The sequence below is a fragment of the Myzus persicae genome, unplaced genomic scaffold (genome assembly GCF_001856785.1).
Source record: "Myzus persicae strain clone G006 unplaced genomic scaffold, MPER_G0061.0, whole genome shotgun sequence".
NCBI classification, from domain to species: Eukaryota; Metazoa; Arthropoda; class Insecta; order Hemiptera; family Aphididae; genus Myzus; species Myzus persicae.
Window position 1 is genome coordinate 475,018 of NW_019103945.1, and position 26,083 is coordinate 501,100.

At 29.4% G+C, this 26,083-nt stretch overlaps 3 protein-coding genes across 3 annotated transcripts in view; 2 read left to right on the top strand and 1 right to left on the bottom strand.

Annotated features, from left to right (window-relative positions):
* Positions 1-3,761: 3,761 nt before the first annotated feature.
* Positions 3,762-9,548, bottom strand: LOC111036732 (DDB1- and CUL4-associated factor 7). Its single transcript, XM_022318865.1, has 9 exons — positions 8,925-9,548; positions 6,052-6,213; positions 5,847-5,988; positions 5,666-5,764; positions 5,367-5,489; positions 5,165-5,288; positions 4,950-5,101; positions 4,768-4,885; positions 3,762-4,697 (listed from the first exon to the last, which is right to left on the bottom strand). Exons 2-9 carry the CDS (start codon positions 6,156-6,158, stop codon positions 4,522-4,524), a joined length of 1,041 nt encoding a protein of 346 aa, XP_022174557.1. The 5' UTR covers positions 6,159-6,213; positions 8,925-9,548; the 3' UTR covers positions 3,762-4,521.
* Positions 9,549-15,782: 6,234 nt separating this feature from the next.
* Positions 15,783-20,972, top strand: LOC111036733. Its single transcript, XM_022318866.1, has 8 exons — positions 15,783-16,969; positions 17,568-17,708; positions 17,936-18,114; positions 18,351-18,455; positions 18,540-18,644; positions 18,869-19,018; positions 20,227-20,396; positions 20,741-20,972. The coding sequence occupies exons 1-8, from the start codon at positions 16,717-16,719 to the stop codon at positions 20,955-20,957; spliced, it is 1,320 nt and encodes a 439-aa protein (XP_022174558.1). The 5' UTR covers positions 15,783-16,716; the 3' UTR covers positions 20,958-20,972.
* A 4,747-nt stretch (positions 20,973-25,719) lies between these two features.
* The window catches only part of LOC111036738, a 29,343-nt gene continuing 28,979 nt past the window's right edge, over positions 25,720-26,083 (top strand). Inside the window, exon 1 of the mRNA XM_022318876.1 lies at positions 25,720-26,049. Within this exon, the coding sequence (XP_022174568.1) occupies positions 25,720-26,049 (330 nt within the window). The remainder of the gene's footprint in view (positions 26,050-26,083) is intronic.

The following is a 26,083-nucleotide window of genomic DNA, read 5'->3' on the forward strand; positions in this document are numbered from 1 at the left end:
TATTTGGAATTTTTACATTTTACTTATAGTTGCTCCAGTAATTTGTTCATATTTTCATATAAAAAGTAATTTTTGTTCATTATAGTTATTTTGTTCTTTAATTTTTGATTTCAGAAACAATGTTAACTTCTTTAAAAATATTTGTACTATTATCGAAGGTTTTTGTTGTATTAATTCATTGCTAACATGTGCACATATTTTGACTATTTTTACAGGCAAACGCTTACCGAATATTATATTTATATATTCTATTGTACAATTAATCTGATAATTCATTTTTTTTAATAATAAATACATTTTTAATTACTCCAAAAAATGTTTAGGTAATTTGTTATCGTAATTTTGTTTTTGGGTGGTTGATTTTTTTTTGGTTATTTTTGGTACTTTTTTAGGTCATCTGTAGGATAATCGATAATTTAACATTAATAATCTATAAGTGTTACAAATAAGGGTGCGTTATAAAATATATATTAATTATGAAACTCAATTTAAACCATTAGTTCACCTATAAAATTAAAAAAATTTGAATCAAAATTAAACAGCTCAAAAACGAATGCTTGTAATAAGTCACGCAGATCATCAATTTCTGAACTTAAAAATAGCATTAGGTATATAGGTAACAGCATAGATTTTGAAAAATAGTTTTGACAACAATTTACCATTGCAACCAAACCATAAACAAATATAGTAATTGTAAGTAGGTATTGTAAAAAAGTGTAAATATTTAATATTATTTTTAAGAGATATTCTTAAAATTAATTTTTTAATAATAGTAAATACATCTTAAGTACAAGTTCAATCTATATTATGTTGTAGTTCAGTAGTATGGGTTAAAACTACTGGCATGTATATGCATAAACTTTAATAATAATCAATTAATTTGTGATTTATATTGAAAAACCCTATAGTTATCATGTTGCGGATTTATGTATTGATTTAAATATAATAATAATAAATATATCTAGTTCATATACTTCTAGTGTTCTTTCATATTATTGTTTTGATAAAAATGTTGAAAACCGAAACATCACTATCACACAAGATTAAAGCATGGAGTAAACCTTAAAACACCAGTTAATAAGAAATTGTTAGGTGAAAAAAATATTTATGTGCATAATATGTTAGTCTCATAAGACGATTAAATCTTGATGAATCTATTTTTTATAATAAAAAACCATTTTTAAACTATGTAAATAATTTAGATTTATATATTTTATGAATTAAGTTTTATTTTATATGTTACACTGAACTTGGCATTTAGTAATTTTTTAATATTATAATTTTGGATTTTGGATTTATGTTTAATATTGTTTTAAATTATGTTTTAATTTATATTGTATGACTGTTTTGTAACTTGCTGCTCCTTCACACAAGCCTACTTTTTGGGACACCTTCATCAAAGTTCCTACTATTGGTTTTTTTTTGTTTTGAAATTTATTTATTGTATAATTTGTACCTAATTCATAATTGATAATGATTCTATCAATATTATATAATATTATATTTTTTAAATAGGTACATATTTGAGTATTGTAAAAGATTTTTGTTGTTAGATGTAATGATACTATTTATTTACACATGGTAAATTATAATATGTTTCCTTTTCACAATCTAGAAACCTGGGGAATCAAGATTCAGGATTGAGTGCAAATTTGAAAAGATATAAATTGAAAATATTGTAGTTTTTAAAGAATAATTGCAATAATGTGTTTATTAATTATTATATTTGATTTAATATGTTAATAACTTATGTTATTACTTTTTATTAAATAGTTTTTATTTTAGGCTATAAACTCACAGCTCATAAAAGAAAATAATCACCATTTATAATTAATTATTGATAATCTAATGAAATATTCATAATAAGTATAACCCTGTAACATTAACATGATAGTCAACAGCCAATTACCTACATTGAAATATAAAAGTTGAAATAAATGTGGATAATTGAACTGGTTTTAATGTAAATTACATATTCAAAATTTGTAAATAATAACTTATGATCTATTTCAACAAGCTATATTCCTATCAGGATTCAGAGATTTTAATTTGTCATTAGAATGGAGTCTATTATTAATAATTTTTAGTAATATTATTTCAAAGACATATAGTGACTGCTACATAACATTAAAAAAATGAACAACTTTTGGTCAACACCAACATTATTAATATATGATGATAGAAATTACTTTATTTTATCTGTTCACATTATTTTTGTAAACTAAATATTGAAATCAAATAATAATTATCCATTAACATATTATTGTGTATACAAATTTAAATTAACCTTCAGCTATAATAATTTATACTGCCATTTTAATAAAGAAAAAAACTATGTATTATTTTTCAATAAAGTACTAGACTGAACATTTTACATTATAGTTTATAACAAGTTAAATAATTGAATACTAGTCAGATAAAATGACATAATTTCAGTTATCAATATAGGTAACCTCAAAATTATCTTTCATTCAAGAGTTAACTCAAGTCCAAATTTTGCATAAAACATAAAACACATGTAGCCATTTTCAACATCATAATATATATGTATACATTATATTATATACATGCAATTAATGAGTGCACGAAAATCATTACTTGATTGATTAAATATCATAATTATATCAGCATATTTTTGAACATTTTAACAAAAAACCTTACAAATATACAACTAACGTTCCAGGAAGCTGTTTTGAAAAAAAAATATAGATTTATACTAAAAATATTTTACGTTTCATAGAATTAAATTAGTCAGGTTTAATAAAATTGTATTTAATCGGTATGCAATGTATTAATGAATAAAAATTAAATTATAATAATTAAAAAAATTACTTTCTTGCATGTCTGTATTACATTATATATTTTATTTTTCGTTTAAAAATATTAAAATTGAATTAATAAATAATTAGTGCTGCAAAATAGAAATAGAAATTTTTTATGCATGTTTTATCATTTTTTTGTTTTGCATATTTTACAATTTAAAATCCATATAAACACGGTCTATAGTTATAACAGACAATACGTAAATAATATTAGTAATATCAATATTTTTTCATACTTTCTTAATATTTATCATTTTGTTATAAGTATTGAGTGATGCCAATTATTTTTGACTATACCTAAATATTAATAAAATAGCTTTAAAAAAACAATCAAAATACACAAATATCAGAGAAAAAATTATATTTATTATAAATATATAATAATTATGGTAGTTTGACATTGATGTGTACACAATATGTTTTTAGTATTCATAGTTTTAAAGCATTTTAACACATTTCGTTTTATACTGAACAGTTAAAGATTTTGTAATTATTTTATCGCCCACTGTAGAAATTTCATACTAATAACACAGAAAGATTACTTAAAATTTCAACTTTAATCGACAAATTGATTAGATTTTCAACAAGTGTATCATTTCATTTAATACTTCATATTGTTATTTAAAGAAACGCATCAAAATATGTAATCGTAAATTTTATTTTATTTATAAATGTGTTGTTTTTTTCTCATGTGATACAATAAGATTTAACTGTGGAATTTTACTAATTATTTAATTATAATATGCAATTTTTTTAATCTTGTATCACTTTATTCTATCAGGAAACATGTCGAGTATCCAAAGTATAATTTAATTTAAAATGCGCAGCTCAAAATAAATGAGGTACTAGTTAATGTGCACAATTTATAATTGTAAAAGGATTAAAATTATTTAATTGTTATCATTAAAACAGTTGACTTTAAGTATAATAACTTACATGTTACTAGTAAATAACTATTTATTAATTATACTTAAAATTCAAACAGTTGGTTACTCAAATAGTCGTTGCATTTACACCGACACCACACTGTATAAAAATATTAAAATTAATTATTGCGTTTTCATACAAATGCGATTAGCAAAAATTAAATTTATCATAAAAAATTTTAAAAAAAAATCACACAATTGTCAAAAAGAAATTAATATTATTGATACTTGGTAAATATTTACACATCGCAAATCAATGATCTTACATAATATTTGCTTAAACATAAATTTAACGTGTTAGACACCACTATGTAAATAATAAAAATAAATTTATAATATATGCCATTTATTATTATTATTATTTTTTTTCTAGTTTACAACAATTGAAAAAACCAAAAGTCGACACTCTAAAATATATATTATTACTAATAAGAGTATTCTTCTTTATTATAAATACAGGCTAAAAATCATCTACCGGCGGGCTGTTAACGAAATACACTTTATACTAAAAATTTTAATAATACAAAGTATTGGACTATGTTGTAAAAAATTATTAGAATAATATAACTCAGGGAAACATAAATATAAATTAACCATAAACAAAAAATAAATCACGGTCTCTTATAAATCATGAGTAAGAAATAAAAATTATAAGTCTTGTTAGTAAAATCTGAGTCAAATAATTTGTATGGGTGTGAGAAATTTGATAAAAATAAAACTAATATATTATGTAATAATAACGCATTTACAACATTTACAGTCCAACAGTACTACTACACTCGTAATATTTCCAACGACTTGTTGTAACAAATGGCGATCCAGTCTGGTTGAGTAGCACCCCATTGAATTTGATTGATTTCACCTTCTGCAGCTGTATATGCTAGGATTGGATCTTCTATAGCCCTAGGCATTTGTTGGATATCCCATATAAGGGCCTGGTGATCATCACCTAAGTAAAATATAGTGATTATGATTTGTCATATCAAAATAAAGAACATGATACTGCATAATATACATACCAGCAGTGCATATATGGCAAGATGAATGTGGAGCCCATGCAATTCCATTTACACATGCTCTATGATTATTTAATCTAGCAACAGGTGTACAGGGCACTCTGACATCCAATATAATAACCTTAAGACAAAAAATTCAATTATAATCAAATAAATGAGTAAATAAATTAACAAATATTACTCACTTCACATGCATCCATAGCAACTGTGGCAAGATAATTAGGATCTTGCTTGTTCCATGCAAGCCTAAGTAATGGAGAGTGCTGAGGATCTTCATAAATTATTGTAGAATGTTCCAAATGCCGCAGATCAAACATTCTAACTGAACCATCAGCTCCTGCAATAAAATAAATAAGGTTATAGAGAGTAATAAATACATTTGAACTCCGTGTTTTCATACCAACTGAAGCAAACATATCACGGCCACCTCCAGCACGACTAAAGGCTATATCATACACTTCTTTATCATGAGCAATAAGTTGAGTCTTAACATGTCCGGCAACAGAATTAATTCGTCCGACAATCTAAGAATTTATTTAAAATAAGTTATCAATGCAATAATAAAATCATTTTTACTAATTAAATATTGTTAATAAAATTACCTGAGTTGTTTCAAGACCCCAAATTGTACATGTGGTATCTATACTTGATGTACCAATTAAGTTTGGATCAACTTCATTCCAATCAAATGATGTTAATGGAGCACAAAAGTCTGAGTTCTTGTTCTAATAATATTATAAAATAAGAAATATTGAAATACTAAAATACTAAAATGTACAAAAATACAAATTACTAATTTTATTTTTTAAATATTTTAATTACAATGTATTACTGAAAACTTAAAACTTTCAAATTAAGTAATAAAACAAATAACCACTGAAAAAATTATTTAAATACCCACATTATTAAGAATGCATTCCAGTCGTGTTTCTGGTTCACCAGCTCTCCAGATTCGTAAATAATCACCACTTGTAGCTAATAAATCGGGAAATACTCCTTTCTGTAATGCAAACAAAGTTTAGTATGAAAATTATCAATAACGATAAATAATTAACATCAATGGTACGATAAACAACACATACACTATCAGGAATCCACATAATTTTAGTTGTTGGATATGGATGATCAAATGTGCTCTTAGGACTAAATTCCGATACTTCTTCGTCTAATGACACAATTTGTACTTTGTTATTGTATTCCTCTACAAAACTTCCAATCGCCAGGCTACAAAATAAAAACAAATATTAAATATAAATAAACAGTTTTCGGCTAACGTATTATCTTTACCGAAATCGTTTATCGGGCCGCACAGACCAGTTCATACTGTACAGCGGCCATGGCGCCTCATGTTTGTAAATTTCTTTACGTTTGGGAGTTGACCCGTGAACTGCCATTTTGAATACAAATAATTGTCCGCGAACAATTTATATTATTTATAGAGATAAACACCTAATGACATAAAATTATTAAATTAATATGGAACAATAGTTGACCCGTATAGAATACAGTGCGATAATTGTGTACAACCCTGGACAACATTTTTATCAGTTTTTAATGAATTTAAAATTACTATAATGTTTAAAAGTAGACAATAGTATATTATCTAAAGACATATTCTAAAAGCAATGATGTTTTTTTTATTACATAACATAATATTGTACATGAGGTTTACATATAAAGTTTTGCTCAGATATGATGCTCATGTTTTTTCAACTATTTTCATTCTTATTACTGCAGGTCCTTTAATAAAAAAAAAATAGTATTGACTGACAATATTTTCATGTAAGTACATAGAAAGAACCAAAATACGTTACTTCCAATAATTCATCGAGAGTGTGAAGTTGCTTTTGTTATTCGTTCTCACTAGTGTGTGACGTATAGATGCTCGACTATAATCATCAAAGAAATGTGGGTCCTCACTCAAAACACAGAAAGATGCAAAAACAAAAAGTATGAAAATTATAAGGAACAAACACCTAATCATGCCAGGATCATTATTGTTGGAAGATTGATAGAAGACGTTGATAATTAGGGAACGGATTTGAATGCAAATTGCATATTATTCTGAATGTCCGAAAATATTGCTTTTCAAGCACAAGGTTCATTTCACACACCAAGGAATTAAAAACTGTAACTTTTATTTTGCAATTTTAAGACTTTTTTGCTTCTTAGAGCATTTTTTGACATTTTTATGTTTCTAAATTAGAATTTAAGCTTTTAACTTGGAATTATAAAATTTTCAAAAATATACATTAAATGTACAATGGCCGATAATAGTTTGGAATTAAATCTAGCGTTTATAAAAGCAAACTATTGTAATTTACCAAAATATATAACAACTTCAGAAACATCTGAATTATTGAAAAAGTAAGAAATGAAATCAAAATAGATAAGAATAAAAAGGAATAAACTCAAAAATTTGAAAAAAATAAAGGATATTAAGCAATGAAAAATATTTCCAATATTTTGGAGGGGAATATAACAACTTGAGACGATAGGTATATCTGAAAAACTAACCGGCGATGATATTGCATATATGAAGTTTGCCCAAATGACTTCTTGTGACGTTGAATGAAGTTTTTCAGTATACAAAACAACACTCGCGGATAACAGTAGAAAATTTTTGTTCGAAAATATTAAGCATCATGTTATTGTTCAGTGTAACAAAGATAATAAATAGGTAAAAAAAACTAAAATACACTTCAACTATACATAATTATTAATAATTAATTATTAATTCAAAACATGTTTTAGGTTAAAACAGAAGATGAGTGAGAAGACAAGAGAAGTTTTTTTCTTATATTTTAATATTTTTTTATAGGATAAATTTTTATAGTCATATGTTTTTTTATAAGTTTTAAGCTGTAATAACAATATTAATATATTATACATATTAAACATACAGAAATATGTTTAAAATTGTGTTTTTTTAAAGATTTTTAAGGCATTTTTTTGATATCCAAGCCTTTTTTTAATGCATTAAATCACATTTTTTAAGAACATTTTTCTTATTTTTTATGGCATTAAAGTCAGTTCCCTATTGATAATATATTAACTTAATTGCTTATTCTTTTGACAAAAATGCTACATCTGTATGAAATATTTTTTTATATTTGAATTCATAAGATATATATTTAAAAACATAAGCATAAAAACAATAGTAGCTAATAAAAATAGTGTTCACAATACTTGATTGTTCTATTATCTAATTGCTAATAGGCACCTATTAATATTATTGTAGATCATACCTAAATCTGAGCAAAAATACAATTGTAGACCACACATCAAGGAAGCACTCACTAAAATGATGTCAATAAAACTTTTAACACTAACGTTTTGTGTTAGTATTTCATTTTAGTCTTTTAAATATGAAAAAAGGTAGATAAATAGCATTCACTAATAAAAAAAATAGAAGTTTGAATGCGAATTGTCTTAGATAGATGTTGACTAAGAATAATAATTGAAGTTTTCATTTGTAGGCAGGTAAGAATAACGTCTATAACATGGAAACCCTGTTGCAACAGAAAATAACAACAGTCCCGCACAACCCAAAATTAATCTGTATATTTTAGTCGCCCTATAACAGTTGGTACCGGACGATTCAGCTATAAAGAGGTTTTACTGTATTGGTTTTCATAAAAAACTATAGGTAGGACACCAAATAAAAAAAAATGAACTTAGCGGAGGCCAGATCCTTCAGAAGGCACATGTGTATAGTGATAACTGAAAGACAATATGAAAATATGACCAAGTGACGTGTTGCATGGACTAAATCCGGATGTTTGTAATCATACCATTCACGATTAAAATACTAATAAAACATTCTCCTCAACAGACGTATCGACACATCAGTCGCGTCACTGCGACAACAGAACCAATAACACTATCGACGTATAAAATATAAACGGCAATCTGTTTTAGACATGACGAAAAAATACCACTGCCTACTATCGTCTAATGTAATTTATGATTTTTTTTAAAATTTTGGCCAACTTTTTTTTGAAAATATCCTATTCAGCTACGGTGCGGCAGGTGCATGATCTCTGGCGGGCGTCTCGCAAGTAAAACCGTCATAATATTATCATTGTTGACGCCAAGATATGAGACTTGAAAACCGAAAAAAAACTTCTAAGGCTCGAGCTGCGACCGAGCATACTCACAGGTGTGCGGTGAGATGTCCACTGGCTCCGCTTCAAGCGCAGTTGCTCCGGTAGCAGTGGGTGCTCAATGCCGGTCAGGTGTCCGCCGTCCGTCGTGATGCATGGCGCGCGCGTCCGTTATCGCTACCTACCGTCGGAGACTCGGCGTTTGCATAACGTGCTCACGGCCCAACAGGAGAACCGGCGAGAGCGCGTGTTCGCGGGTGTTCGGTTCGCACTGTCCGGTCGTCGGCGCGCCTGTTAACCGCTTTGCGAAGCGCGAGATTCGATCGTCTATCGGGGCCCCGCTTACCGCTGTCGTCGGTCGCGTCGGTAGACGCCGCGTTTGACTGATAACCGAGAAGTGGTTCGCGGTGGGTGGTCGGTGGGGCGGTGGGGACGGAATCGGCGGCGGCGGCGGCGGCGTCAGTGACAGAATATCATGACCGAGTAAAGTGAATAATAATAATTATTGTTATCGTCCGTACTGCGCAAAACGAACAGCGGCGGTGGGAAGAAAACGTGAAAAAATTACGGAAACGCGGACCGCCGACAGATAAGCAACAACGATGATAAATTATTACTATTATTATTGATAAATGATATTGGAAACGTAAACAAACGCTCCGACGCGCTATGGTGGCGGCCGCTCGCTGCTGGTCGGGCGGAGGCGGATCGGCGCGCGGCTATTCACTGCAGCGGCAGCTATTGTCTCGTTTTGGAGGCAAGAGACGGCGGCGGTGGCGGCTGTTGGTTGTGGTCGTTGCGGAGCGCGGTGGAGGTGGCTGGGCTATCGATTATCGACCGGTCGCCGGTCGGCGGCGGCGGCGGCGCACTCGCAAACGCACGTTTGGCTAAATATATTAATTAATTAATTAGTATGACGTACTAAAGTTTATGTTTTAATATTATTTATTTGTTTATTTATTTATTTATTCGCGGATTCCGCGTTGCGTTTAATGAAGATGAGCACAGAAGCCCCGCACCAGCGGTGTACCTCAGAGGCAAAACTTGAATCGTTAACGCCTTGGAAAAATGCTAAAATTAAGACCAAAAAAACTGAAATATCCTTCCCACAGTTGTTTTCTAATTATGAGCATAATTAGCACGGTTAAATTGTAAATTTATTCAAACATTTTTGTAATCATTGGTCAATATTTTGGTTAAAAAAAAATATATTTTCAATTTTGTATTAACCAGCTATTGATTTTAAATATTTACATTCAAATTGTATTAAAATGCTGTATGGGGTTTTATTTTAAAGTTAAACCATCACTTATTAAACTTCTAACTAAACCAACATAATATGCATGTAATGTTTTAACTGGACCTGGAATTGCACTATGGGTCCAGGCCCTGGGGGCTTCCCCCCTATATACCCTACTGGGCCCTACGGACTATTCAGTTGGCCGAGAGTGAAGGCTTATTGTAATAAATATATATTTTTTTTTTTTTGGCTTGTGTGACTGCAGGCATTACTGTGCATTTTCTAATTTAATTTTAGTGAGATGGCTATGAAAAAACAATAAACCTATATTCAAAGTTAAAAAAAAAATCATTTTTATGTTAGTAGACGCCTATTCTATAATCATTTTACTAAACCATCAATTATATTCTATTATATTTTTAAGCCATGGCGGAAATATGTACCATATAGTTTCTGCGATTATTAGGTTTGAGGTAGTTCGTTTATTGGCTATTTCTATAAACAGTTAAATAATTTTGTCACAAATAAATAGCACTATAGCAGGTACTGTTTCTAGAAGCCTTATATTATTATTTCTTTAGATATCTATTGAAATCAGTATAATACCTATAATACGTGCCCAACAGTGGTCCATTAGTGACATTTCAGTTTTCGATATGGGGAGGAGGGAAAACTACTGACCACTGACCAGCCCAAATATTAAACTTAAAAAACAGATTGCAAGCACATTTCTACTTACCTACTTTTTTATCAATTTACTATTTTCATTTTACACATTTTATACTTAAGATATTTTTTTACTCAAATCTTTACAACGAAACACTTTTTATTTATTGACATTGTCATAATAATTTATAAACATGCAGTGGCAGATATTTTATAAAAACAATTGAGTTCCGAGAGGTTGTTGATTTTAGAAATAAAAGTATATATGTTACCGTCAATGTCGTAAATTCAGGTAATGATGATATTGACTAGCCAATTAATATAATGCCTGGGTAACTTGGTCATTATCTATAAACAACATATATTTGTAACATTGACTTGGTAAATCAGACGATGTTATAATTTGATAAATTCACTAGTTATTATAACATATCCTATCGTCGTGTAGTCAATGTTATCTTTTATCGTTTTAACTTTAAAAACCCACGTTAAGATTAGGTATCTGTTTTATAACGAATAATAATAGGTATCTTTTATAGTTTTAATACTCACGGCAACTAACCTAACATAAGTATTGTTACAGTCTACGTTGTACTTTCGTATAATATAGTTTATAGTTTTGTATAGTTTTTCATTTCGAAAAGTGTTGAATTGTTTTATTAAAAAAATGAATTCAAATGAAATGCGTCAAAAATTTTACAAAGCATTATCTGATTTATTGAAAAATAAACGTGAAGATAATAAATCATTTTTAAACAAAGAAGAATATATGTTAAGATTGCAAGAAGTTAAATTACCTAAGGAAAAAATTGGGAAGAAAAGTGCAAAGGATTACAGATACATTCGTAAGTATGATATAATAACACTCAATGGGCAAGAACGACTTATTAAATCTATAAGTAATAATTCAGAAAATGTACACTATTATGTATCAAATGACGAATTATTTGATATTTTACACGATAGTCACATTGCAATAGGTCATGGTGGTAGGGACCGCATGGTTTATGAATTAAAGACAAAATATTCTAATATTACCAAGGAAACTATTATGATATATTTAAGTCTTTGTATGCATTGTGCACGGTGCCACTGCAAAACAAAATGCAAAACAAATAAATGTACTTGTAGATCTAATAACCGCTTTGTACATCGAAATGCCATAACAGCTTATCATGCGAGAATAAGTGATACCCATACGTCATAATCAATAATCAACATACAAGTATTAAAATAATAATTATTATGAAAAAATTAATTTTTTCTTATATTTTTTTTTCATTGTTTATTCTTAAATAGTAAATATAATATTATATTATATCTAAAATTATCAATGGCTACATAGTATTAGTCAATAATGACAATGACTGGTCAATCATAGAAATTATGTATTAATATTAAATTTGTTCTATGATTGTCTATCTTAGTTAGGTATTCTCTAAAAAGACTAGCCAATAATATCAATACCTATGTAAAACAGTCAGTGTTAACATAGACTAGTCATTTTTAACAATACCTAATTATCATCATTGGCGGTAACATATAGACATAATATATGTCCATATAAGGTCATAGGATTATGATATTATTTTTTTTTTGTACAATATATACAATCATACAATTATATATTATTATAATAATATGTTCCACTCATCACACACCAATTGACACTGCGTGTCCCCGTGCGTCTATAATATACGTATAAATATATATTCCAACTATTAACTTTTAATAAGGTACCAATATTTTATCATTGTGACAATAATTTCTTCGTACTTTCACAATATAGTATCTACTCAAAATATTATAAAAATGGCATGTTTTTTCACCAAAAAATATGAATGGTTATAGGACAAAAACCGTAGGCATAGGCCCTTTTTCAAAATCAGACAGGCGAAAATGACCTCATCGCCCTCCTCCCTCGCAAATGACGCCACTGAATTAGTCGTCTGGTCGGTTTTTATGTATGTGCTTAAAGTATTGACGTATACAGCGGACAGCGGTATACATTTTAAAATTGCATAATCATTAGTATAAACGCCGATCGCCGATGTTCAAATAAATAACTACAAAACAAGTTCAAGGCTTTTATCAATCAAATAAAAAATGATTAAGCCATTAAAATAATTACTGAAATGGGTGTCAAAAACAAAAATAATTGCTTTTATCATTTACCTGGTCAATTAATACGATGCAATAGCAATACCATAGGGCAGAGGATAGAGTAGAGGCCTTAATAATTAAATATAGAACATCAAATTACCATTTCAAAATAACATTTCTGAGTATAAATTTTATTTTTTACTTTTTCGAGTTACTCCATTCTTAGTTATTCATTCTTATCCATGTTCCGGAGCAGAATATTATTTGTAGTATTTCTATGTATACAAATTTAATTTCAGACAATTAGTTCATCAGTTATAAGTATTTAAAGTGTATAGGAGCAGAGAGTAACCTTCTAAAGAGCTAGTTTAGTAGTGACCAACATTTTGCGGACATGTGCTCAAATTTTAAATTATTGTAAGTTATAACTAAAATGAACTATTGAACTAGCTAGATATCTAATTGTCCGAAATTTGACTTCTATAAACTAAAATATTCCAAATAATATTTAAAAACGTAAGAACTTAAAAAATAATAAAAATGTTGTTTTAAAATATTTTCAAAAATGTAGACACTCTTCGAAGTAATCATTGCAGACACCTACAACATAGATCACTTGGTATATAAAATAGAATAATATATGTAAATAAAAGTTTAAAAATCTTTAAAATAAAAGGAAAATATTTTTGAATTACAATAAAAACCATAATTCTTCGATTAAATAGGTACCTAATTTCATTCTAATTATAACTTCAAATTTGTACAAAAAAATCAGGTTAACGTTTTTTAGTTTTTTAGATCTCAGAATAACCTATTTATGACTTTACGAGGAATCTTGTATTTATTTCAAGTCATATATCTATAAAAATTGAAAATTCTTCACAAATGTTCGCGATTTTGATGAATTTTGTCAAAATTTGAACTTCAAATGTTTATAAAAAAATCATGCCCATGTGATTTTAATATTTCAAATAGATTTAAATGTATTATACAAATATATAGAATGGAGCCGAGCAAAAAATTGTTTATCAACAGTTATTGAAAAAAATATAAATTAATAATTTTGTAAGTTTATAGTTTTTGTAAAATTAGAATAAATATTGAAAACGGAATTTTAAAACAAATGATTGGCTTCATTATTCGTAAATTTCAAATTATTCCAACTTTGTTAATTTTGTAATTGACAAGAGCTTTTTACTTATAAAAATTAATTTTAGTAGATATATCTGAATATGTGGAAAAATTAAAAAAATCATTTGTTTTGTGCGTATCAAAAGGGTGTAAAATGTTTATCCCTCGAAAACTCCATATCCTGCTGAAAAAATTTTTTAGTTGTAGTGTAGGTGTCTCTTAGCCTGAATACATTGTATGTTATGTGATTTATTATACTTGTCACATCCATACGGTGTTACATTATTGTCGATTATTGATTATTTATTTACGTAGGTTAGGTTAGGCTATTTATTGTATACATTTTAATAGTTTATATCTAAGTGTTTACGTCAATGAATTGAATGCATAAGCGAACGGTAGAAAGGAGTTAAAGTTATCTTTATCAAATATTGTTTTTAAGAAAATCTGAAAATGTGTACGTATTTAAAAATTTATAATCAGCATCTATAATCAAATATAACAAGTAAAATTAATATTATAAAAAAGTGAATAAGTCTAACTACTATGAAGATAGGTATACCTACTGTCTTATTACCTATACTTAAATATTATAATTAGAATTAGGATATAAGGTTTCCATTCTTTTCTATGTGCATGAAGATGTAGAAACCTAAGCCATCATAGTATAATTATAGTAGATATCTATATCAAATATCAATTTTTTTTTACCTAAACTATTTTTGTATTAATTAAAGGTAGGTTTATTATTTAAAAAAATTAAAACATGTTTAACCACACCAATATTGTATGACTATATAATAAATAATTGTCACACTGCATTCCTGCAACATACTAATTTTTTCTTTAAATAAGGTAATATACAATCTGTAGATACAACGTTATACTTTAAGAGTATAATATAATAAAAGCAAAAATAACAATGAGATCATGAACATATAATAAGAATGAGACGAAAACCGAGAACAGAAATTGCCCATTGTTGACACTGCCCGACGTTCAATATGAGTATTCTGCACAGAGTCAGCACATGCTTCAAATACAACATCCAGACATTTTGTTAAAGGACTATTTGCTCTAGGCCATCAGTTAATTCAAGGGACTGACTCACCGATACACATTACACATACAAACTAATAAACATAAATTTATTTTCTTGGTGAATTTTGTGTAATTTCAAATCTACAAATCTCTATTATTATTTTTTTATACATAATATGAAAAAATATTTAAATTAATAATCTGTGATAAAAATCCCCATTAATAACTATTACAATTTATAGTGGTAAACCCTGTTTGTGTTTTATAATGTTGTTAATGTATCCAAAAATCATGTCACAAAAAATGTAAAAACCCCATTATTTTGTTTTCATTGGTAGGAGTAAATATGACAAGGTAGAAGAAAATTTACCATAGTTTAATATTATGTATTTAATTTGTTGAGTTTTTTCTCCCCGTCCAACATCAAAATGGTATGGTGGGCTGTAACTAGTTTAAAAATTAATTTTTTATAGCTTTTCAACTTAACAATTAAAAACATATTCTAATCAACTTTCAAATGATCTAACTATTCATTTAATTTTTGATACTATACAAGATTTTAAACATTTAAATTGTAAATATTCAGTATTTCAATATTTGTGAATATTTGGCTTAATCATATTAAACAAACAAAGTAACATTTATTTTTAAAAAAATTTTATTTAAAAAATTGAAAGTAAGAAGTTTTTATAAGTATGATGCACTTACTAATAATAATTGTTTTGATTTTGTTTATTTAAGGGATTTTAAGTAGAATAATGAGATTTAACAACAGCTGTTATTCATTTTATTATGCTACATATTATCTTAATATTTACCTACCTATAGAACAAGCATATCATTTGGATTTACATGAACTCCATCCTCCTTCAAGTACCTACAATTTCAAAAATTTGAACAATTTCAAGCAAAGCCAATGGTTTTCGTTTGCTGACTTGTTCAGTTGAAATACAATTTGTAATAGCATATGTTTAAAATATTGAACTATGAATAAAAAATATTAACATAGATTAAATGTGTGAATATAGAATGGAATGTGATTTAATATAATATATCAACTGAGAAACTATTGGTACCTTACATAGTTACACTTGAATACAACGTCATATAAAAATAAAATCTACACATTTCGGATTATCCTGGTAATTGTATATAGATTATTTAATTATTTAATGAATAATCTATAATTATTTGCTTGTAACTTTTCAAGTTGTATCAGGAAGTCAGGCTTCTTAAGGTGTTCTTGCAAAGGGATTGTAAAACTTAAATGATATTTAAATAAATACAATATACATGTATGTGTATAAAATCGTGTATGGTGTGTTAAATAAATAAATCAATAATAATAATTACTATTATGAATAAGATTTTATTGTGTGTGGTAAGTATTTTATTTTACTAAGTGAACGATCACATTGTGAAACAAATTACTCGATGTCAAATTGAAGAGATCATTTTATAATCTCACTAGGTAGTTGATACTTGATACGACCTCTACATTATACATCTTTCATTGAGAACCTCACCTAAAGATATTAAGATTTAATAGTTAATTGTCTAAGGACAAAGGTTACCTTGGAAACAAAATGTTAAAATACTAAATTGTAAATCAAAATAAAAAAATCTTATTTACGTACCTACTAAATTATTGATGTATGGAGGAAAATGTCGTTTTTAAACATATTCAGGAAGAAAGAACCCCAAACCAATTCTTCTGAATCGTCGTACGCAAGTAACTTTAGTGATCGAGTATCTGGCGATTATGTGAAGAATAAGTCGAGAGATGTAGCCGTTGAGGACGCCGAATCATTGTGGGATTGCAGAGATCGAATGTTGTTGAGTTTGCGCAAGATAAAGACAGAGGTCAGCGAAGATGAAGCTGAAATACAACCCAAGGATGCACCTACAATTGTTGATGGTATGTAATATTCGTAAGTTTTCATGTATATTGATATATTATTGTCCATAACTTATGGAGATATTATAAATTACAATCTTAAATTATCACTAAGTATTAAATATATTATATATTCATATATGCTTACGAGGTAGTGAGGTCAGGTATATGGTATATCGCAGGAATTAGAATCATACAACATTATTTCATTAAGATGCATTATAATGAAACAATTTTACAAAAATTAAATAATAATATAATTTTTTTAAATATAAATTTAAAATTTAAAAGGTGAATGCTTTCACGTCTGTATAGTTATATAAGATTTGAAGTAAGAATATACAATCGAGTATCGATGTACCTACTATTGAATTTCGAGGACATAACTTTCGAACAGCATAGAAAACTTCACTAAGTATATCCTCATGACGACATTATTTTACATAATTAATTGTATTTAAAAGATAAAATGATGTCCTCTGATTTTCTGTCAAATTTCGAAGGCGTGACTAGAAAAATAATATTGCAGAGAGGAAAGAGTGCCTACCTACAGTACCTAGTCTATGTGTATAATTAATTACCTATTATGTATAACACGATGAAGTATCTATTGTTGTAGAAGTCCAGCCGGACACCACAATTGTGGACTTGCAGGATGGCAATGTTTCGAGTCAGACAATCGATCAGTCAACGGGGACATCCGCGGTCACATACAACCCAACAGCGGAAAAAAGCCAACAGACGAGCAGTCATAGTTCGAGTAGGTTTATCATACATACTTAAAGCTAATGTATTGTTCCACTCAAAAAAGGCAGTGAAAAGATAAAATACTGTCTGCCGATTTTCCGTTAAATGTCCAAGGTGTGATTTGAATATAAACGTAGATAAGAAGCAATGCACATTAGTATTCAATAGTCCAAAGTCTTTTATTAACACTATAGCCACAAGGTATACCGTATACGTATTATATAATAAAATACGACGAAGTTGTTGTAGACGTTCAGCCGGACACCACAATAGTGGACTTGCAGAGTGGCGTTTCGAGTCAGACAATCGATCAATCAACGGACATGCCGGCGGTTAAGCACAAGTCAGCGACTGACAACAATCAACAGATGAGCACCGAAAGCATAAAAAAATGTGTTGCAAAAAAGAAGGAAATTCCGGTACATATGGTTTTCACTTACATGGGTACCAGTGCTTTGCTAACTTCCATTGGCGCCCCGGGGTAATAATGTTTGCACCCTTATTAAATATACATATACTTAAAAATGTGTCGTGTTTCAAAATGTTACATCTAGATATATTGTTGCACTAGAGCACTTGCCCCATTACCCCCCCCCCCCCCGGCTTGGTTCTGATGGCTAAATATAATAAGGTAAATCAAAAAAAATTATTTTAGAGATGTACCGACACGGTAATTACGTACAAGCCAGAGGTTGAAAAAAATCAACAGATGAGCACCGAATGTAGCATAAAGCGGGTTCCGAAAAAGACGAACCTTCCGGTATATTTGATTTTGAGTTACATAGATACCTACATGGCTACATGACTACATATTATAATAATTAAGGAATACTATTTATTATAGACATGTACCGACACGGTGTCTACTTACAAGTTAACGGCCGGCAAGAGCCAACAGATGAGCACCAAAAGCAGTATAAAACATGTTAAAAAAAAGACGAAACTTCCGGTATATATAATTTAAGCTTATTATTTTGACTTGCATAATATGAAACTTACTTACTATAATTATTAACCTACAGCAAAAACAAATTATTTTAGATAGGAACCTCATGCATTTATTTTTTACTCAAAACTCAAAATTTAAATTCTCATGCAAAATTAAAAACTTATAGCAATGTATTATTTTAATGATTTATGTACAATATATCATTGATCATCAACAATGATCAGCCTATGATTGAATCACAGAATACTGAATGGGGTGAAAGTTGTATGTCAATGAAAGAATATAGTGCTTATAATTCTATGGTGGACAAGCTGTGTAAACTGCAGACGAGTGCGGATTATCCAAAACACGTCAAGAATAGATTACTTGCACCGGTAAGCTGCAATTTGGTGTAAGACCATATGCAATATTCGTGTGGGCTTTAAATGCCATATTATATAAGATGATGGTGAGTAAAAAAGTCACTCTATGTCACACTTATAAGTATATATAAATCTGTATTTACACAATATTTCAAAATGTTCTATTAAATGAAAAATAGGGGCAAGCATGGTTAAAAATCACCCTATAGGCTACAATATATATATTTCATTATTATATAATAATATATTGTCATACGATATTCACTATCTAACTGGAAAAAACTGAAGTAGATGGGTTATTATTAAAATAATAAATAATTATAGATTTTTAAATGAATTTTCATCAAATTATACTTGATTTTGTCAATTAACTTACCTATTTAAATTTTTGCAAGCATAAAATTAAATATATTCATTTTTAAAAGAGTCAATTGACTTAAAATCTGATTTGAAAGAGATTTAAAAATGAAATTAACTTGAATATATTATTAAGCTTTTAATATTAAAAAGATAGTTAATACCTTATGGTTTTCAGGTATTTCTGATAAGATATACATATTTCTTTCAAGCTGCTCATATTGTTATATACATTTCATCTACTTACAAGACAAGTTTAAACTGACCACACGATTTAAAAATAAGTATTAACAAGTACTAATTGTGTTCTAATTATTATATTATTATTCGCATCATATGTTCAGATAAAAAAAATTGTATTTTTTTCTAGATTAGGGTAGATGTTAAGTCTTTCTCTTTCTCAAAGTCGATGGTTTATCAATTTTTAAATTACGATCAGTGCTTTACATTTATATGGTTTATAGGTGAATAATACTAGTATTTTGTTTACGGTATCCCCTTTATTTCCGTATGTTGCATATTCAGCATTTATATAATATAAGAAACGTAGTGTTTAACCATTAATAATAATAAGTATCATATTACGATCGGTGGGGATTGTCAATCGAACAGTAGCCAGCACATAATTTCATAATACAACAATACGATTTATATGTTTGACAATAAAAGACTATAATTTACGTTTGCGTTATTATTCACATTAATGATACACAACACCGTAGATCTATCCCTACATAAAATTATTTTGAAGAAAATTTAGATGCGACTCCCAATACATGTGGGTGACTTTTTCAAAACGATTTCGTTCCACTCACGCTAAAATGTCAAGATAAAATAGCTAATATTATACACTACACAAACAGTCATATTACAGCAACAGTTATCAATGCTGCCCATGTCACGAGGTCATGGTACCCGTACACAAAATCGCGTATGGAGTATTGATGCTCGTCAAACAGGTGCTCGAGACTCGTCAGTTGTTGGAAAGGTGCCTGCAGCAGACCGACCACCGAAGGCCCGAAATCAAATTTAGGTGAAAAAAATATGTGTTGTTACAAATATGCATTTCAACTTATTTACCTACATCGTAGTTATTATATTAAACTCTCAATTCAATATCTTACTTGTATTATTAAATTAATTATACCCATATTTGTTTCGTTATTATTTGGTTTTTATTTATTTATTTTCAATACAATTTCAAAAAACTTTTTAGATAACCTTTATCTTTGATAAATTAAACATCAGTTTTCAAAAATGTATTTTTATCATTTAATTGAATCTTACAAAATTATACCCCCCCCCCCCAACTACCAAACTAGAAAACAGGTAACCTGTTAACGACTGGGAACCTATTACACTTAAGTTGGTTTTCAGACTGAGCGCCGCCGCCGCCGGGGCGAAGTATCTGGCCGGTAAGCTTACATTTTTGGTGAGTGACGTGAACCACACCACCGGCACACCGGATCAGATCGAAATGCTCATTGATGTCTATGACGCGTGCTTCAGACGTTTCAAGAAGATCATTAAGATCGTGCGCCGGATAGAAATGGCGCAGAGCGAAGAGATGAATGACGATAATAATAAGTGTTGAGGCCTTTCGACGACGGATAAAAATTGAGATATTGAAATTTAATACTACAGAGAAAATATTAATCTAAAAGGTTTTGATAATTTTATATTACAGTTAGAATAAAATGAACAACATAAACATTTCCAATGGATTTAAGATTATTAAAACAATATAATATATTTTATAATATAATAAAATTTAATATATTTTATAATATAATAAAATTTAATATAATATTAATTTGTTTAAAAACCATTATATTTAATAGTTTTATTCTATAATATAGGTAATATATTTATTAAATTAAGTGTATTAAATACTTTTAAAGTTAAAAAGTTTAAAGCTTCTCTATAGATTGTCACTACTCATTACCTTTATTGGCCAACATTATAATTAATAATTATTGATAGGTACTGATAACAGCTGTTTGATTTATTCCGTCTGATAATATTATTGTATTTATCGAATCAAATATCAAATAAAATATTAAATTATAATATTAAATACTTAAGCCTTAAAGTGAACAATATTATAATGGGTATTGGGTACCCATATAAAGATCAAAGCAGCTTTATATTATACGTTATGTGTATCCACCTATACAAATTATTATAGAATTTGATAATTGATAGGTAGTAGGTACTTACATATTAATTAAGTACCTACTATATATTATATATACATATATATCCTGGATTTATAAGTATGCATTATAAACCACCAAACGGCCAACACCCAAGTATACTATAAAAATGTTTAATTATACATAGGTATAGATATTATATATGTAGGTAATATATATACAGATATACTACTATGCATTCAATTGCCCATCTCTCTCTCTCACCAAAGAACTCGGTTAAAGTTTTACTTTTAAACTCTTGGTATCAACTTTTTCCTCATCAACACTCTACTTATAACATCAGTATAATTATGTATACACTTAATTTTATACTTCAATGTGGCCTTCAAATCTAGTTGTGTGAGTTTTACCAATTGATATGTACCTAATGGTTATTGTATATTCATATTAATTAGTCGAGATATTATAATACCTACTCATGTTAAAATCTCATAACTTAAAAAAAAAATTGTATGCACTAAAAAATAATACTATAGAACAGTCAGAGGAGGGGATTCAATTAAATACATAATAATATGTTCATCAGGGTATAGATAATGATGTACCCTGGAGAGCTTTTGGAAAAAAAATAATGAATTTCAGGTTGCCAGGGCAGTGTAAACCAAGTGCATTAATACTTTAAGGCAACATTTTAAAAATCCATACATAAAAAAATGCTTTTTTTAGCCCTTAAAAACCTGTATTCAGTCTATCTACTATCTAATGCAGGTTATCAAAAATGACGTCGTTCACTACTTTCTAGTTTTTCTAACTTCTAAGTTATGGGCCTATTTTCTTTACATTGATTTTATCACTCAAAGATAAATATCGACGAAATATCAAATTATAATTATTAGGCATTTAGAAATAATCAATAGGTAATTAAAAAAAAATTGAAAAATTATGACAATTTACAAGTTTTTGATTAAATGATTTATTAATTAATAATCAAGAACGATAACGTATGATTGCGCATGGATAATTACCATTTTTACATTGCTGAAATGTTGTAGCTTATTATTTTCAGGCATTGTTACACTAATAATTGTTATGATACCCAACTTCAACGAGTCGCTCGCCAAGCCCCTCTTCATCGACAATATTGTTATCGATTAATAAATTACTAAATTAGTTACCTACTGAACAAAATATATTAGTTTTATCGTACTGACCGTTATAGATGCGGAATTTCAAGTTGTGAACACGACTATTGGCTAGAAAATATCTAATTAACAATTCCAAATTTATAATGAAAATAATTCAGTACATGTAGTGTTCGATCACCTATAGTCGCAGCATGAAAAACGTTTACAGTTTATTTTTTCAATATGGATATTATAGTTCGGTGCTATTCATGGACCTTATAGGTACCTATTACTAGACAACCAATGAGTGTATAGCGCTTTTTTGATTACTCGATTACTCTGACCATTATAATTGTAGTGAAGGCCGAAGGGTAGCAGTGTAAGATAAATAGATCCATAGATTATAGTATTTTTTGGTAAAAATAATCTACTTTACTGCGAGATATTGTTACTCAGTTCATAGTCCGCATGGTGTTAGGTGCACAGTTTTTGTATATAGTAGTAGACTAGTAGGTATAAGCAGGTCTATGATGCTATTTTAAGAGTCAAAATTTCTTAAAAAAAAAAGCTTTTTTCTAAAACAACTCGGGGTTATTCTTGTTTGTTTTGGAAAAATTTGTTTCCATGTAAAATTTCTTGAAAAATTGGAAAATTCCACGAAAAAATGGTTTTTTAGAAAAATTTTTTTTTCATTATTTAAAATGAAATGTTAAGTGGAAACAATCCAATGATAGTTAGTAATCATAAAACAAAAGGTTTCTAGAAAATACAATATTCCACATAAATATTTTATAGGCACCGTTATTTTCAGAACCAATAATATTAAAATATCAGTATTAATAGTTAATACAATGATACATACGCCGTATTGACATAATATGTGAAATGACTACAGTGACTGGTTTTTAATTATTTTTTTTTACTAATTTTTAATTTCCCGAAAATTCTTTTTTTTTTTTTAATTTTTGAAAAACTGTTTTTTTCGGAAAGGTATTATTTGAATATGCTCCAATTTTTCTATATTTTCTAAAGTTCTGGGGGAAAAGTAAGTGGTGTCTTTCCGAAAATGGCCGTATATTTCCAGAAATTTAAAGGGCATTTTGATCCCTAAAGGTATCATAGATAATAAATAGATAATATTTTTTATTATCCATGGACATATAATAAACAATAAAACGAAAAAAATAATAAATAACGAAAAAATAAGAATATCTCGACATGGGAAAATGTCTGACCATTTTGGGACTATGCTTTCTGTTCTCTAGCCTGTTTATTCCTTGCTATTTATGGCCTATCTGTGCTATATTACAATATACTGTTATCACCATCGATTATAAGTTTATTATCCACTTGAATGCATCGTGTACACACATAGACCTTATATACTAATGAGGTATAACTTATACTATTTAAAAAATCCACTTAGGTATAAGGTATTCACCGTGGACGTGTATCGGTAAGTAGTGTTCGGAGTCCTTAAAAAGGGAACTTGTTCAAGTTCATTGAAAAATGAATGCGTTCACTACACTAGGTCATTCATTTAATTTTTTTTGCAATAGGAATTATAATAAGAAAATATTATTATATAATACAATTAATCAATGTATTTAAAACATATAATTATCAGATTCCTAATAAATTGAGCGTCTTAAAAATCGTTCAAATTCATTAAAATATAAACGTCGTTCACGTTCAATTTGAAAAAAACGAGTGACATTTGCGTATTGTTCATTAAAATATGATCGTGAACCTGTGAACGTGAATTTGTGAATGACGTTCTTTCCAAAAACTTTGGGTACATTACCTATAAAAAGTAGGTAATAAGATTACGTTACTCGTTACTCGTTAGGTACCTAAAATATGTTTATTTAAATTATATGCCTTACTTAAAATTATTTTTATAACGTTACATTACTTTTTCATTAACAAAGTAGTGCGTTACAAATAAAGTTACTTTTTTAAGACTGATAACAGTTTAATTGTCATTTTTTAAAATCATATTCAATTTATATGATTCAATTATTATGTATGTATTTTACAATCATTGGCCTAGTGATAATATACCTACAATGTACAAAATATATAAGTACAATCATTATAGTTCAATTTAATTGTATAAATGTAAACTCAAACTACACCTATGTCTATAAGTTAGTGAAATTAAATGTTGCAATGTACATAAATCATAAATCATAATCATTTTAATTTAATTTAATTTTTAAACCGAACTCTTTTTTGTCTACTGATAAGGTAATAACATTAATTCCAGGAATGTTTAATAATATTGGCAACTATTATCGGAATCGAAAATATATATAATTGATTTTTAATTTTTTCTGGAATATCCTATCGGCAATCGGCTTGTCTTTGTAATACATTCAGAACTATTATTTTAGTGACGTGGAAAATAACGATTCAGTGCGTTATATTTAATAAAAGTTACTCTAAAAAAGACATTTCGTCACAATGGCGTTACTCCAAGTGAAACGTAATGAAAATACAGTCGAGTAACTGAAAAAGTAATTGCGTTACGTCAATACCCAACACTGCACGCACAGTAATGTTAAATGTTAATGCACCAACAAGTCGTCTGCTTAATGTGTACAAAGTTACAACAAACATCATCAGTGGTTATCATCACACGTCCCATGGCGTCCTTATCACGGCGCACGTTTGTCGATTTTTCCCGCGTCGCTGCAATCGTCGGACGACTACGATAAATCGTCTACTACAACAGTCGGATACCCGAAACGACCAACTACCAAACAACCTGAACGTACCGTACGGTGCGCCGCCGCCGCCGCCGCCGCCGCCGCCGCCGCGAACGCAATTGTGAGCAACAGCGCGCGCGCGCGCGTGGCTCCTATCGATCGTGCGTTGCCTCCGTGCTTTTATCACCCGTACCGCGACTGGCGCGACTCCGTCGGTTGCCGCAAAGCGCGCGCGCACGTTGTGCACTCGTACGTCGGCGTCTTTCGGTTGTACAGCAACAGGCCGGTCCGTCGGTCGTCGAAACAATTGGATTCGAGCCCCGCGGTTAGCGCTTAACCGGTAGCCGGGTCCATAGCTGGTCGCGATGCACTTCGCGCTGGCCCAAACGCCGGGCGGTCGCCCGACGACGGTCACCACGACCGCCATGCCGGACGGCAGCCCGCGGACGTCGGCCGTCCCCGCGCCGTCCGTATTTTTGCCGCGCGCCGAGCCGTCCACGTCCCGGAGCGCCGGTGCCTCCAGCGCAGGCACGTCGACAGGCCCAGACGCCGACGGTCCCACCGACGGTGACTGCGATTTCGGCGGGTCCATGATGGACGACGACTACGACATGTCGTCGGAAGACGAATACGAGAGGTCCGGGTCTACGTTCACCATCGCGGTGGGCATGTACTCTTTTGAGAGGAACTTGATCGTGAGTATGCCCGCGACGATTGCGCCATATCAGG